The following is a 12,948-nucleotide window of genomic DNA, read 5'->3' as shown; positions in this document are numbered from 1 at the left end:
CATTGCCCCTTGTCCTGTCACTGGGAACCATTGAAAAGAGCCTGGCTCCGTCCTCCTTAAACCCACCCTTTAGGTACTTGTAAATATTAATCAGGTCCCCCCTCAACCTTCTCTTCTCCAGGCTAAAGAGTCCCAGCTCTTTCAGCCTTCCCTCATAAGGGAGATGCTCCAGTCCCATAATCATCTTGGTTGCCCTTCGCTGGACTCGCTCCGCTAGTTCCCTGTCCCTCTTGAACTGGGGAGCCCAAAACTGGACACAATACTCCAGTTGTGGCCTCCCCAGTGCAGAGTAGAGGGGGAGAATCTTCCCCAGGTCCTTCTCCTCAGAGCTGCTTCCCAGCATGTCCGCCCCTAACCTATACTGGTGCTGTCGGTCTGGTCTCCATCTCTTTCCCCTGAGGGTGCTGCATAACACTGAGCAGTGCCTGGTAGATAGTGGCCAGGGCCCAGCACAGTGCGGTGAGTTGTGCCTCTCTAGAAGAGCCCCAGTATTTCCCCTGCAGATATTCTACTCCTCTCTCAGGGTCCTGTAATTGTTCAGGGGTGAAGTCCAAGAGCATTGGAGGCGAGAAGTTCTCTAGGTACCTGCCCCTGTTCTCCCACATGCCATGCCACCCCTGCCTGTCCAGCCTCAGAGCCTCAGAGCTGGGGAGGGACTCTGGGTGAGGGAGGGGAGCCATGGGACGAGGGGGAAGGGTTTTCCACTGCAAGAGGGGAGACTGAGCTGAGATCTCGGGCAGAAGTTCTTGGCTGTGAGGGCGGTGAGCCCCTGGCCCAGGTTGCCCAGAGAAGCTGTGGCTGCCCCATCCCTGGAGGGGTTCAAGGCCAGGTTGGCCGGGGCTTGGAGCAAGCTGGGCTGGTGGGAGGTGTCCCAGCCCGGGGCAGGGGGGTGGAATGAGATGATCTTTAAGGTCCCTTCCCACCCAAACCATTCTGTGATTCTATATCTATATGTCACCACCGAGACAACTGCTCGGGGGGCCGTGACCTCTCAACCCTTCAGCCGGGGCAGCCCCGGCCGAGTCAGGGTCCCGCTCTCAAGCTCCTCTTCCCTGGCGCTGGTGGAGCTTCCACCCTGCAGGACCACGAAGGGCCAAGGGGGGCTCAGGACGAGCCACCCCCATGGGGCACCCGTGGCCACCACTGCCCCTGGGGGCAGTGAGTCCACAGGGCCATCAGGCAGCATTGCCCAGGACCAGCACACTCATGAGGAAGGCCATGAGGAAGAAGACGCACATGAAGAAGCGGTCCATCACCTTGGCCACCTTCTTCCACTCACTGGTCCGGCGCTGGGAGGGTTGGTGATGCCGGCAGCAGCTGGCGACATAGCCCACGTTCCTCAGCAGGCCATCGTGGTGGCACAGGCAGCAGTCCCGGGGACAGCCCCCTGCCTCGGCACCCACCTCCCCCTCCATGGGGCTCTCCCCCGGCCCCCCAGTGTCCTCCCTGCCCGCCTGCCTGCCTGGCACCCGCCGGGGGCTCTTGCAGCTCTCGCCCACCTCGTAGACACAGCAGAGCCAGGCCATGTGGTGGAGGATGAGCCACCTGGCCCAGGGGGGCACGGGCCGGGCCCCCGGGCCGCAGTGGTGGACGTTCATGATGAAGATGGTCAGCGCGGTGGAGGCCGTGATCATGGTCATGGTGGCGATGTAGTACTTCCCTGCGTGGGTAATGGGTGGTGATGCCGCGGTGGGGTGGGGAGAGACCTGTGCCCACCTCCCCCCATCGAAACCCCCCCTGGCATGGGGGGGTGCCCACCACCCCGGTGCAGACGCCCTGGTCCCATGGGAGGGTCCTGGGTGCCATCAAGGCTCACCGATGAACGGGACGCTCTCCGAGGGCTGCGTGCTCTCCACCACCAGCAGCTGGAAGACGGTGAGGGCCAGCAGCACTGTCACCCCCAGTGAGACCTTCTCCCCGGAGTCGGCCGGCAGGTAGAAGCCAAGGGGTGCCAGGAAGGAGACCATGATGCAGGGCAGGAGCAGGCTGAAGATGTGAACATAGTGACCAAGGATGAGGAAAAGGCTGAGGTACTTAATGCAGTCTTTGCCTCAGTCTTCAGCAGTAGGACCAGTTGTTCCCTGAGTACCCAGACCCCTGAGCTAGAAGACAGGGATGGGGAGCAGAATGAAGCCCCTGTAATCCAAAGGGAAACGGTGAGGGACCTGCTTCAGCACCTGGAGCTGCACAAATCTATGGGGCCGGATGGGATCCACCCAAGGGTATTGAAAGAGCTGGCGGAAGTGCTCGCCAGGCCACTTTGCATCATTTATGAGCAGTCCTGGACAACCGGGGAGGTCCCAGCTGACTGGAGGTTAGCAAATGTGACACCCATCCACAAGAAGGGCCGGAAGGAGGATCCGGGGAACTACAGGCCAGTCAGTCTGACCTCGGTGCCTGGGAAGGTCATGGAACAGATCCTCCTCAGTGCCATTACACGGCACATGCAGGAGAACAGGGTGATCAGGCCCAGTCAGCATGGGTTTGTGAAGGGCAGGTCATGCCTATCAAACCTAATATCCTTCTACGATAAGGTGACCCACTTAGTGGATGAGGGAAAAGCTGTGGATGTTATCTACTTGGACTTTTGCAAAGCTTTTGACACCGTTTCCCACAGCATTCTCCTGGAGAAACTGGCTGCTCATGGCCTGGACAGGTGTACTCTTCGCTGGGTAAAAAACTGGCTGGATGGCCGTGCCCAGAGAGTGGTGGTAAATGGAGTTCAATCCAGTTGGTGTCCGGTCACAAGTGGTGTCCCCCAGGGCTCGGTGCTGGGGCCGGTTCTCTTTAATATCTTTATCAATGATCTGGATGAGGGGATCGAATGCACCCTCCGTAAGTTTGCAGATGACACTAAGCTGGGCGGGCGTGTTGATCTGCTTGAGGGGAGGTTGGCTCTGCAGAGGGATGTGGACAGGCTGGACCGATGGGCTGAGACCAATGGTATGAGGTTCAACAAGGCCAAGTGCCGGGTCCTGCACTTGGGTCACAACAACCCCATGCAGCGCTACAGGATTGGGGCAGAGTGGCTCGAAAGCAGCCCGTCAAAAAAGGACCTGGGGGTGTTGGTTGACTGCCGGTTGAATACGAGCCAGCAGTGTGCCCAGGTGGCCAAGAAGGCCAACAGCATCCTAGCCTGTATCAGGAATAGTGTGGTGAGCCGGACTAGGGAAGTGATCATCCCCCTGTACTCGGCACTGGTGAGGCCCCACCGCGAGTACTGCGTTCAGTTTTGGGCCCCTCGCTACAAGAGGGACATTGAGGTGTTGGAGCGTGTCCAGAGAAGGGCTACAAAGCTGGTGAGGGGTCTGGAGGACAAACCTTATGAAGAATGACTGAGGGAGCTGGGGTTGTTTAGCCTGGAGAAGAGGAGGCTGAGGGGAGACCTTCTCGCTCTCTGCAACTCCCTGAAAGGAGGTTGTAGAGAGATGGGGGCTGACCTCTTCTCCCTGGTGACAAGTGATAGGATGAGAGGAAACGGGTTCAAGTTATGTCAGGGGAGGTTTAGATTGGATATTAGGAAGCATTTTTTCACTGAAAGGGTTATTAAACATTGGAATAGGCTGCCCAGGGAGGTGGTGGATTCACCATCCCAGGAGGTGTTTAAAAAAAAGGGTAGATGGGGCACTTCGGGACATGTTTAGAAGTGGCTTTTGTCAGGGTAGGTTAAAGGTTGGACTTGATGATCTTAAAGGTCCCTTCCAACCTCAGCGATTCTATGATTCTATGTAGAAGGAGGCGCGGCGGCGGAGGAGCAGCGTGTAGGTGATGTCAGGGTAGGGCTCGGAGCAGCAGCCGTAGGTGATGACGTTCCTCGTGGCCGGTGTTATAGATTGTGGCCCAATAATTGACAGGAACCAGTCCAATTAATCAAATTAGTTTATTAAGCAAGCGGCAGCCGGGGGGTGGGGGAGGGCGAGCAGCACCCACTCGTTGTAGAGGATGATGATGTCCGGCCGCCAGACGTAGCTGCTGGGGATGCGGATGCTGTCGATGCCGCCGTAAGCGTCCTTGTCCCAGGCGAGGTGGGCATCCAGCCAGGCCTGACGGACCCACAGGTAGGAGGTGAGGACCTGGTTCCTCTCCTCCTGCTGAGGGCAGAGGTTGGGGGGGGGGACGGGGACGGGGACAGGGACAGACCTCGCTGCCCCCCTGTGGAATAAATACTACATTGGCTAAAAACACAAAAGTACAGCATTGTTCACACAGGAAGGAAAAGTAGAAAATCAAGAGGCTTCTGAGGGAGAAAACAGCCGCAGCTGGCATGAAGGATACAACACCTGTGGTTCCCTGATAAGCTACATGAGGTACGGGACGGGATGCAATTATTCCGCGGCTTTACCTTAGGATGTATAGCGGATACGGGAATGGGATGATACCAGGAAACAGATAAGCTGCCAATTAGCTGCCCGCTCCATACTCGGAGCCAACATTTTGCCAAATTTTGATGAAATGCTGTCCTTTGTGCGAACTTTGCTCGTTAGAATGTCATTATAATACCAAAACACACCTCCACCCCGAAGGCTACCCGCCTCCAAGGTGCGACCGCTCCTTCTTGAGCCTGCGCCCTGAGCTTCTCGTAAACTAGACCTTTAACTGTGAAGCGAGAAAAATTTACACCACTCATGGTAAAAGTATGTACGACTAAAGTCACTCAAACTCCACCTCGAAGATAACAAATAGTAGAAAAACAGCCCGAGAGAGGGGGGATACCCAGGGAAGACACCATCGCAAAGAATTCCATCACTGGCTTCTGGGAGCAGGCAACGGGCTGAGCCTCTCTTCCCCCCCATAGGGACACCTTTGGGTAAGACTTAGATTATACCGAGGGCTTCCTCGGGAAACTCAGAAATTTCTCGAGACTCTCTTTTCTACATGTATAGCCAGGCTGTATCGTTAGAACTTTGTCCCGCGTTTTGTAGATGTAACAATACTTTCATTTGCACGTGCTTTGCAGACAGTGTATTTATCACCGGCTGCCCTAAGAACCTATCTATCTGTTGCTTAAATAAACTGCACTTTTTGAAGTAGCTCGTCCTTTTGGTTTCTCACCGAACGCGACCAAAGACTCGAGAGTGGCCGTGCTAGTTCATGAGCACGACTAGACGGAAGGTGCAGTCCAGTAGTAGTGTATCCATCCAGCCAGCCAGCCAGCCTGTCCAGGGCCCTCTGTAGAGCCTTCCTTCCCTCAAGCAGATCAACACTCACACCTAGCTTGGTGTCGTCTGCGAACTTACTGAAGGTGCACACAATCCGCTCATCCAGATCATTAATAAAGGTATTAAACAAAACTGGCCCCAAAACTGAGCCCTGAGGGACACCACTGGTGACCGGCCGCCAAGAGGATTTCACCCCACTAATCACAACTCTCTGGGTACGGCCATCCAGCCAGTTTTTAACCCAGCAAAGAGTGCACTTGTCTATGCCATGATTCGCCAGCTTCTCCAGGACAATGCTGTGGGGGACGGTGTCAAAGGCCTTACCAAAGTCCAGAGAGACAACGTCCACAGCCTTCCCCGCATCCAGCAGGCGGCTCACATGGTCATAGAGAGAGATCAGGTTGTTAAGCAGGACCTCCCTTTCCTAAACCCATGCTGGCTGGCCCTGATTCCGTGGCTGCCCTGCACTTGCCGTGAGAGCTCACTCAAGATGATCCTCTCCACGATCTTCCCTGGTACCGACGTCAGGCTCACAGGCCCGTAGTTCCCCGGATCCTCCTTCCGACCCTTCTTGTAGATGGGCGTCACATTAGCCACCCTCCAGTCATCTGGTACCTGCCCTGTTGACCAGGATTGTTGATAAATGATGGAGAGAGGCGTGGTGAGCTCTCTCGCCAGCTCCCTGAGTACTCTTGGGTGAATCAGTCGGGACGGACAAACGACAAGACTCTCCTTGAAGAGTTAAGTTAAGCTCTCTCTTTATTACAAACTTGGCTTTCTTATATATCTAATCTTTTGTTCATGTGTTCTTTCTACGCATTAGCGTAGCTTCCTCAAATAATGTCTGCCCTAGGTTCGTCCATTGCGTTACACTAAATGCCGTAACCGACGTTACTTCTCATCCCTCTTCCTTTCCCCACAATAGCATTTTTCGCAAGGTCACTTCAGGGAGGATTACGCCCTGCCGCTTTAACAGCAGCGTCCATGTGGAGAGTACAGTCTGCTCTTCCTTAGTTAACTTCTCTCCCATGTCCCCAGTGGCTCACCTACTACAGGTGTCTTCTGAAATATGATCCGGATCCGTCAACAGCTCTGCCCGCTGTCTTCAGCTTCACTGGGCTCCGTCCCCACGACTATTTCCAGTCGTCTTCTTCCTCAGTATCACGTCGGGGTCACCAATTGTCGTTTCAGTCGGGACGGACAAACGACAAGACTCTCCTTGAAAAGTTAAGTTAAGCTCTCTCTTTATTACAAACTTGGCTTTCTTATATATCTAATCTTTTGTTCACGCTCCGTTCACGTGTTCTTTCTACGCTTTCAATTGGTTAGGTTACATAGCACACGCGCTCGTAGCTACAATACGATTGGTTATTGAAATCCTGTTCGCATTGCTCAAAATCTGGCTTCCTCACAGCCTAACTCTCCTTGTTCTCTGAAGCGATCTTCTTCTTTCTCCTTTTTGTTACTTTGCCCTTATATGACGCAACTCGCGGCCTTCTTACGGCTACACTGCAATCTCTATCTCTTCTGTCAAAGGGTCTACGGGCCCGCCGCATCCCCCAACATGTATGTTATTGCATGCCTTAGTAGATTGCTCTGTGTTATGCCCTGTGAGACTAAAATGAACCCAGCAGAAGCGGTCTCTTGAGCAAGGGGGTGGAATATGGGAAAGCAACGGCAGATCGGCGAGGAGGATTGTAAATACACTCAAGGGACTCGCACCTGGGTGCTGGAAAACACATATATCACACCAATCGTTATTCAGTCTCGGGTGCTGGCAAGAAAAACGTTTGGATGACATAAGCCCGTGATGGACTCACAGACACCTCATCTAGCTGCTTGAGGATCTTGGCCTGTTGTGGAAGAAGATCAAAGCACAGTACCAGCAAGAACAGGGAGTCCGCATGCGCTCTTGCTAACGAGGACTCTTTTGCTGCCAAGGATTCGTGATAACAAGGACTCTCTTGCTGCCAAGGATAAGTTTAACAATGCTACTAGTACCGCTATTTCTGAGTTGTTGCTGGATGTAGATAGTATTCGATATGCGATGTTGCAAAACAGAACTGCTACTGATTTTTTGCTTTCAGCTCACAGACACGGTTGTCAAGATTTTAAAGGACTGTATTGTATGAATCTAAGTGACCACTCCAAATCCATCCATGCCCAGTTGCAGGAACTGCACCGACCGAACCAGCAACTTGTGGAGACCACTGGGTGAAATCTCTTTGCTGGATGGACTTGGGGGTGGGGTTGGTTGAAGCAAATTATACTCATTGCCTGTGTGGAAGGAATTTGTCTGTTATGTTTAGTATGCTGTTTGCCGTGTTTAATAAGCATCATACGATCAGTTGTAAATGCCGCTTTGCATCGTACCCTCGTACGAGTTGTAGAATATGTTGCTCTAAAAACTATGTGTGTATCCATGAGAACCCGACCTTCACAGAAGAAGCTAAGACGGGATTACAACAATGGAGTCACGTATCAGACAGCCGCTGTTAGCAAAGCTGGATCATGAGTTTGGTGAGACTCGCTGCATACGCTGGCCACGCGTGCAGCGACTCTGGCCTGTACTTTTCTACTCAGTCCAGTGCAGGAGAGTCTGGTGGGACTTGCTGCGTGCACTGGCCACGCGTGCAGCGGCTCGAGCCTGTACTTCTCCACTCAATCCAGTGCAGGATATAAGGGGGCTGTCTCGGGTCAGAGACGGGGAGAGAGACATGAGCGAGGGGGAGAGAGACATGAGCGCACTTTGAAGATACAGGGGATGCCCTGAAGCACTGTGTCTGCCCCCGCCCCCCCCCATAAGTTCTATGTTCATTAACCCCAACAGCTCCGAAGGCATTACAGCATGTTGCAAGATAAGATATAGTCTACTACTGCTGCAAGACGCATTGAACACCTTCCTACAAGAATTTCAACTTTATGCCCTGATAGGACAGTGGGATGATGCACTCGCAAAGAGCCTGACTGCACTAGAGTGGGTATTTTTGCCACATACCTTTTCAAAACCAGTAACTACGATGATTGAAATGTTACCGCGATTGTTTTTCCAGGGTCGTCTGTGCTGTCAGCAGCTTTCTGGAATGGATCCAAGCCACATACATGTCCCCACCAGAAAGGATGACCTTGACCCTTGGTTATCACAAAGTCTTAACCTCCTTAGTACATTATATTGGGCAAATAAATTATTCTTTCCCCTGGCACAGACTATTACAGTCACTTTCACAAATTCCTTTACAGCCGCGCATCCTGCTAGGACCAAAGCCTCTTGATGGCACCTGTTCGGTGTTTGCAGATGGTTCAGGGACACAGTAAAGGCTTTGGACTTATTTCAACAGGAACTGCTAAATGTAGGCAGAATCTCAATGTGTTACTGGTATTGTTCAAAGACTTGAAGGAGCATTTATAAAACAAGTAGAGAACCAATGGTTATTTAGTCTCTTACTGCAATTACTGTTGCTTTTATGAAAAAGACAGTTTCCTTATTTTATTGTCCACATACGCTCTCATAGCTGTTTACTTGGCCCGTTAACTGAGGGAAACACAGTTGCGGATTATCACACTGTTGGTAACAACTCCCAACATTATGCAGCAAGCTAAAATGTCGCATGATTTTTTTTCATCAACATGCGAAGGCATTGAGGAAGCAATTTTCTTTGACACAACAAGAAGCACGTGATACTGTGTGAACGTGTGCCGGTTGTCAGCAGCTGGCTCCTCTGCCATCCTTTGCGGGGGTTAACCCGCGAGGGCTTACACCTGATGAACTTTGGCAATCCGATGTTACACGCATTATGGAATTTGGACATGTTTCAGTTGATTTGTTTTCACACTTTGTTGTAGCTACTGCTCATACAGGAGAGAAGGCTTGTGATGTTATTCGACATTGGTTGCAATGCATCGCAGTCGTGGGAGTACCGAAAACTATAAAAACTGATAATGAACCAGCTTATGTGTCCGCTAAAGTACAGGTCTTTTTTTTTTTACAGATACGAGGTATTAAACATGTCACCAGTATTCCTCATTCCCCGACTGGGCAAGCAATTGTGGAGCGTATGCATCATACTTTAAAAACCATGCTTGCTAAACAAAAAAGGGGGAATCCCGTAGGTATGACACCTCAAGAGTGAGTGTATAAAGCAACTCATGTTTTAAGTTTTCTAAACATGTCTTCTTTGTCATCCACAGCAGTAGAGCGACATTTTGTAAGAAGTGTTGAATGGCCTGAACAACCGAAGGTGTATTATAAGCACCCTAAATCGGGGTGCATGCTAACCACAGATAATACTGCAACAAATAGAAGTTGTGAGCAAGACAATTCTGTAATGATTTGTACTTCTCATCCGTCTGTTTGCTTCGGCTCAAAATGCAAGTATACAAGAATGTAATCAATCTTGTTGTGTAAAGTTAACGCTAGTAAGGTATAAAACAGCAGTAATATGGACAGGGAATCGGCAAAACGCATTAAAAACACGTCTTTCTCTGTATTGTGATTGGGAGTACAACTCTCGAAGACTTTGTGTTACATCTCTCCCCTGGAATACGTTGCTACATGGCTGAGAAATGGTTAAACACCATCTTCAAGGTGCTTTTGACATGTCGTTGCAAGACAATATTCGTCCTTTACATGACCAGCTAAAAGCTCAAATACTAAACATTCAAGACTTAATGAACCGCAATGTATTTGAAATATTACAAAAGGATTTCTCGTGGGTAAATCCAAAGAAATTGGCTTTCTGGGCTAAATTTAGGAATCTGGGTATTTATTGCCTTAGCAGGGTTCTTCTTGATTCTGTTTTTAATTGTGTTTAGTATGATATATAACCTGCTAAGAGCGTCACAACGAGTAGAAGCACAAGTCATGGCCACCTTGTTAATAAATGGTCTGGTGTTAAACAAAAAAGGGGGAGATGGGGCAGATCTACGAGCAGAGGCCTGCGTACGGCCAAAGACACAGTGAGCAGCGCACACAGTAAACACAGAGCCAAGAGAACAGTTCGTACCTTCACTCCATCCTGTGACGACCATATAACGTTCCCGAATCTCGGACAAAGAATAGGGCTAAGTATTCTTCCTTCGCTGGGAACAGCCATGGCATTAAATATGTTGAATAAGATAGGGTGTTGGGCAAGTAAACAGATAAACCTTGCAACTGAAATCATATCTAGCTTGCTCACTGATGTTGATAGCATTCAGCATGCTACGTTGCAAAATCGAGCGGCTATTGATTTTTTGCTGTTAGCTCAGGGTCATGGATGTGAAGATTTTGAAGGTATGTGTTGCATGAACCTTTCCAACCACTCATCATCCATTCATAAGCAGTTGCGGGATCTGAAGGATAACATGTCCAAATTAAAAGTGGTCAAAAAGGTTTCAATGATTGGTTAAGCTCATGGGGTATAACGGGATGGTTATCAGATTTACTAAAGCAAGGGCTCATGCTGTTGTTGGTTATATTACTATTGGTTATGGTAGCCTCGTGTGTTCTCCGCAAAGTGACTGACATGATAGAAAATGCCATGCATAAGGTCTGGCTGGCTCAAGAAGAAAAAGGGGGGATTGTAGGAATGTGTCTGAGAGAAAATGGTCATGTGAGCCAGCCTCCCTACTATGAGAGATTAGAGTAAGAGCAAAACAGGTGGTAGAAGATGGAATTAGTACATGGCAAAAACGGGAACTGAGAAGGCAGAAAACATGTTGTGCTAATGACTAAGCAATTTACTATGCGAATTCTTGTAACCAATCTGCTGTGTGAACGAACTGCATGGACAGCGCGTGGACAGCGTAACTAGCTAATCAGAAATAAGCGAGTCGCGTGTACGGCGACAACACAGGGTATAAAAGGTGATGATCTGTGCTTAATAAACGGCTTCTGTTGGTTCACATTGGACCGTCTGGAGGCCAGTTATTTCTCCTCACCTAGCCAGCCTCGGAGCAGATCTCTGGGCGGTAGTCTTAAATAGTCGTTTAGCCCTAAAAAAGACCTGCAACGTATTCAGGAGACATAACACTAGGAACATGCTGGTTTGAGCATCCCAAGGATATTCAAAATTCTCAAAAGCTGTCACGCCTGACCCGAAGGAGAAAAGCCGTTTCCATCAGAGGTGACATGATAAGGGAATGACTGAGACAAAGGGGCTCCAGCAAAGGCTTGTAGAACATCTCTTATCACACAGACAAAAGGACAAACTGATTCCTACTGCATTAGCGTCTGGAAGGGTAGTCATACATTTAACCAGGGCTAATGACATTGAGCAATTTTTTTACCAAAAAGGAAAGAAATCAACCAGTCAGATAATCCCTTTAGGTGTAGCATAAAGAGAAGCAAACAGCGGCAGGACATGCGGGAAGAATTTTAGGCGCCTCGCACAGGCCGTGAACCCTGGAGTACCCAACCAACGGGAAAGAGGGGAGGGAAAAATTGGGCCGGGATTAGGAAATAAAAAGGTGTGGTGTTTCAAGAACGGAAAGTGTGCCTACTTGCTAGGTCACCCGCTCTTGCAAGAGCGTGAATAAAAATGTGCTTCCCAGAGGATTCTGCCTGAGCCTATTTCATTCGGACCGGAACTTATTTCTCCCACCATTCTGTGTGTCCAGAGAAGGGCAAGGGAGCTGGTGAGGGCTCTGGAGCACAGGCCACGGCGCCGGGCCCTCAGCCGCCCCACAGCCGGGCGCAGCCCCGCCGCAGGCCCCGGCACCGGCCCTGGCCCGGCCCACAGCGGCGGCCGATGGCGGCGCTCGGGGGTTCCCTCACAGGACGCGGCGGTGTTCCCCCCCCTCCGATTATTAACCGCTCCTCATTTTTCAGACAGGCAGAGATGATCTGTTACCGAGAATCCCAAGGGAGATCAAGAGAGACTTCTGGGCCTTGGGATGACTAGGAAAGGGCTCAGGAGCGCAAGTCGTGCTCTCCTCTGTCGTTGCAGGCACAGGGAAGGATGAGGAAAGCAACAGGAAGAGCCAGCAGATCAATACCTGGCTGCGAGCCTGGTGTCAGCGGCAGGACTTTGGGGTTTTTGATCACAGCATGGTTTGACAGGACAGCAGGCCTGTTGGAGACAGATGGGATACACCTGCCTCAAAAGGGGAAAAGGATCCTTGCACAGGAGTTGGCAGGGCTCATCAAAGGGGCTTTCAAGTAGATTTGAAGGGGGAAAGGGATGAATCCGGCAGCAGAGACGCAAGGGTCGTTGATGGGTTAGAAGCTACGGCTGCGCCTGGGAATGGTCAGGTAGGAGTGAAGCCTTCTTCCAGCAAAAAGGTGTCAGGATCAGCAGGCCAGCTGAAGTGCTTCCACACTCATGCCTGCAGCATGGGCAAGAAAGAGGAGGAGCTGGAAGCCATTGTGCAGCAGGACAGCTATGACGTAGTCGCTGTACGGAAACATGGTGGGCTGACTCGCACGACTGGAGTGCTGCATTAGATGGCTACAAACCCTTCAGAAGGGACAGGCAAGGAAGGAGAGGAGGTGGGGTGGTCCTGTATGTTGGGGAGTGTTGTGAACATTGAGACCTTAATGATGGTAAACACTGGGGTTGAGTGTTTCTGGGTAAGAATGAGGGGGAGGGCCAAGAAGGCTGATATGACGGTCTGTTATAGACTGCCCAACCAGGACGGAGAGGCAGGTGAAATATTCTGTAAGCAGGTGGGAGAAATCTCACGATCACTGGCCCTTGCCCTGGTGGGAGACTTCAACCTACCAGGTATCAGCTGGGAACACAATAGAGCTGAGAGGGAAGAGTCTTGGAGGTTTCTGGGGTGTGTGGGGATAAATTCCTGACACAGCTGG

At 50.9% G+C, this 12,948-nt stretch overlaps 1 protein-coding gene across 1 annotated transcript in view; it reads right to left on the bottom strand.

The window, feature by feature from the left end:
- Positions 1–1,175: 1,175 nt before the first annotated feature.
- LOC134511206 (neuronal acetylcholine receptor subunit alpha-10-like) overlaps positions 1,176–12,948 on the bottom strand; it is a 49,576-nt gene continuing 37,803 nt past the window's right edge. Inside the window, exons 8-10 of the mRNA XM_063324819.1 lie at positions 3,729–3,830; positions 1,817–1,994; positions 1,176–1,660 (exon numbers count right to left, since the gene is read on the bottom strand). Coding sequence (XP_063180889.1) covers positions 1,176–1,660; positions 1,817–1,994; positions 3,729–3,830 — 765 coding nt within the window. The remainder of the gene's footprint in view (positions 1,661–1,816; positions 1,995–3,728; positions 3,831–12,948) is intronic.

Source organism: Chroicocephalus ridibundus, chromosome 1, assembly GCF_963924245.1.
Source record: "Chroicocephalus ridibundus chromosome 1, bChrRid1.1, whole genome shotgun sequence".
In the NCBI taxonomy this organism is placed as follows: domain Eukaryota; kingdom Metazoa; phylum Chordata; class Aves; order Charadriiformes; family Laridae; genus Chroicocephalus; species Chroicocephalus ridibundus.
This window is presented reverse-complemented; position numbering and strand designations above follow the sequence as displayed.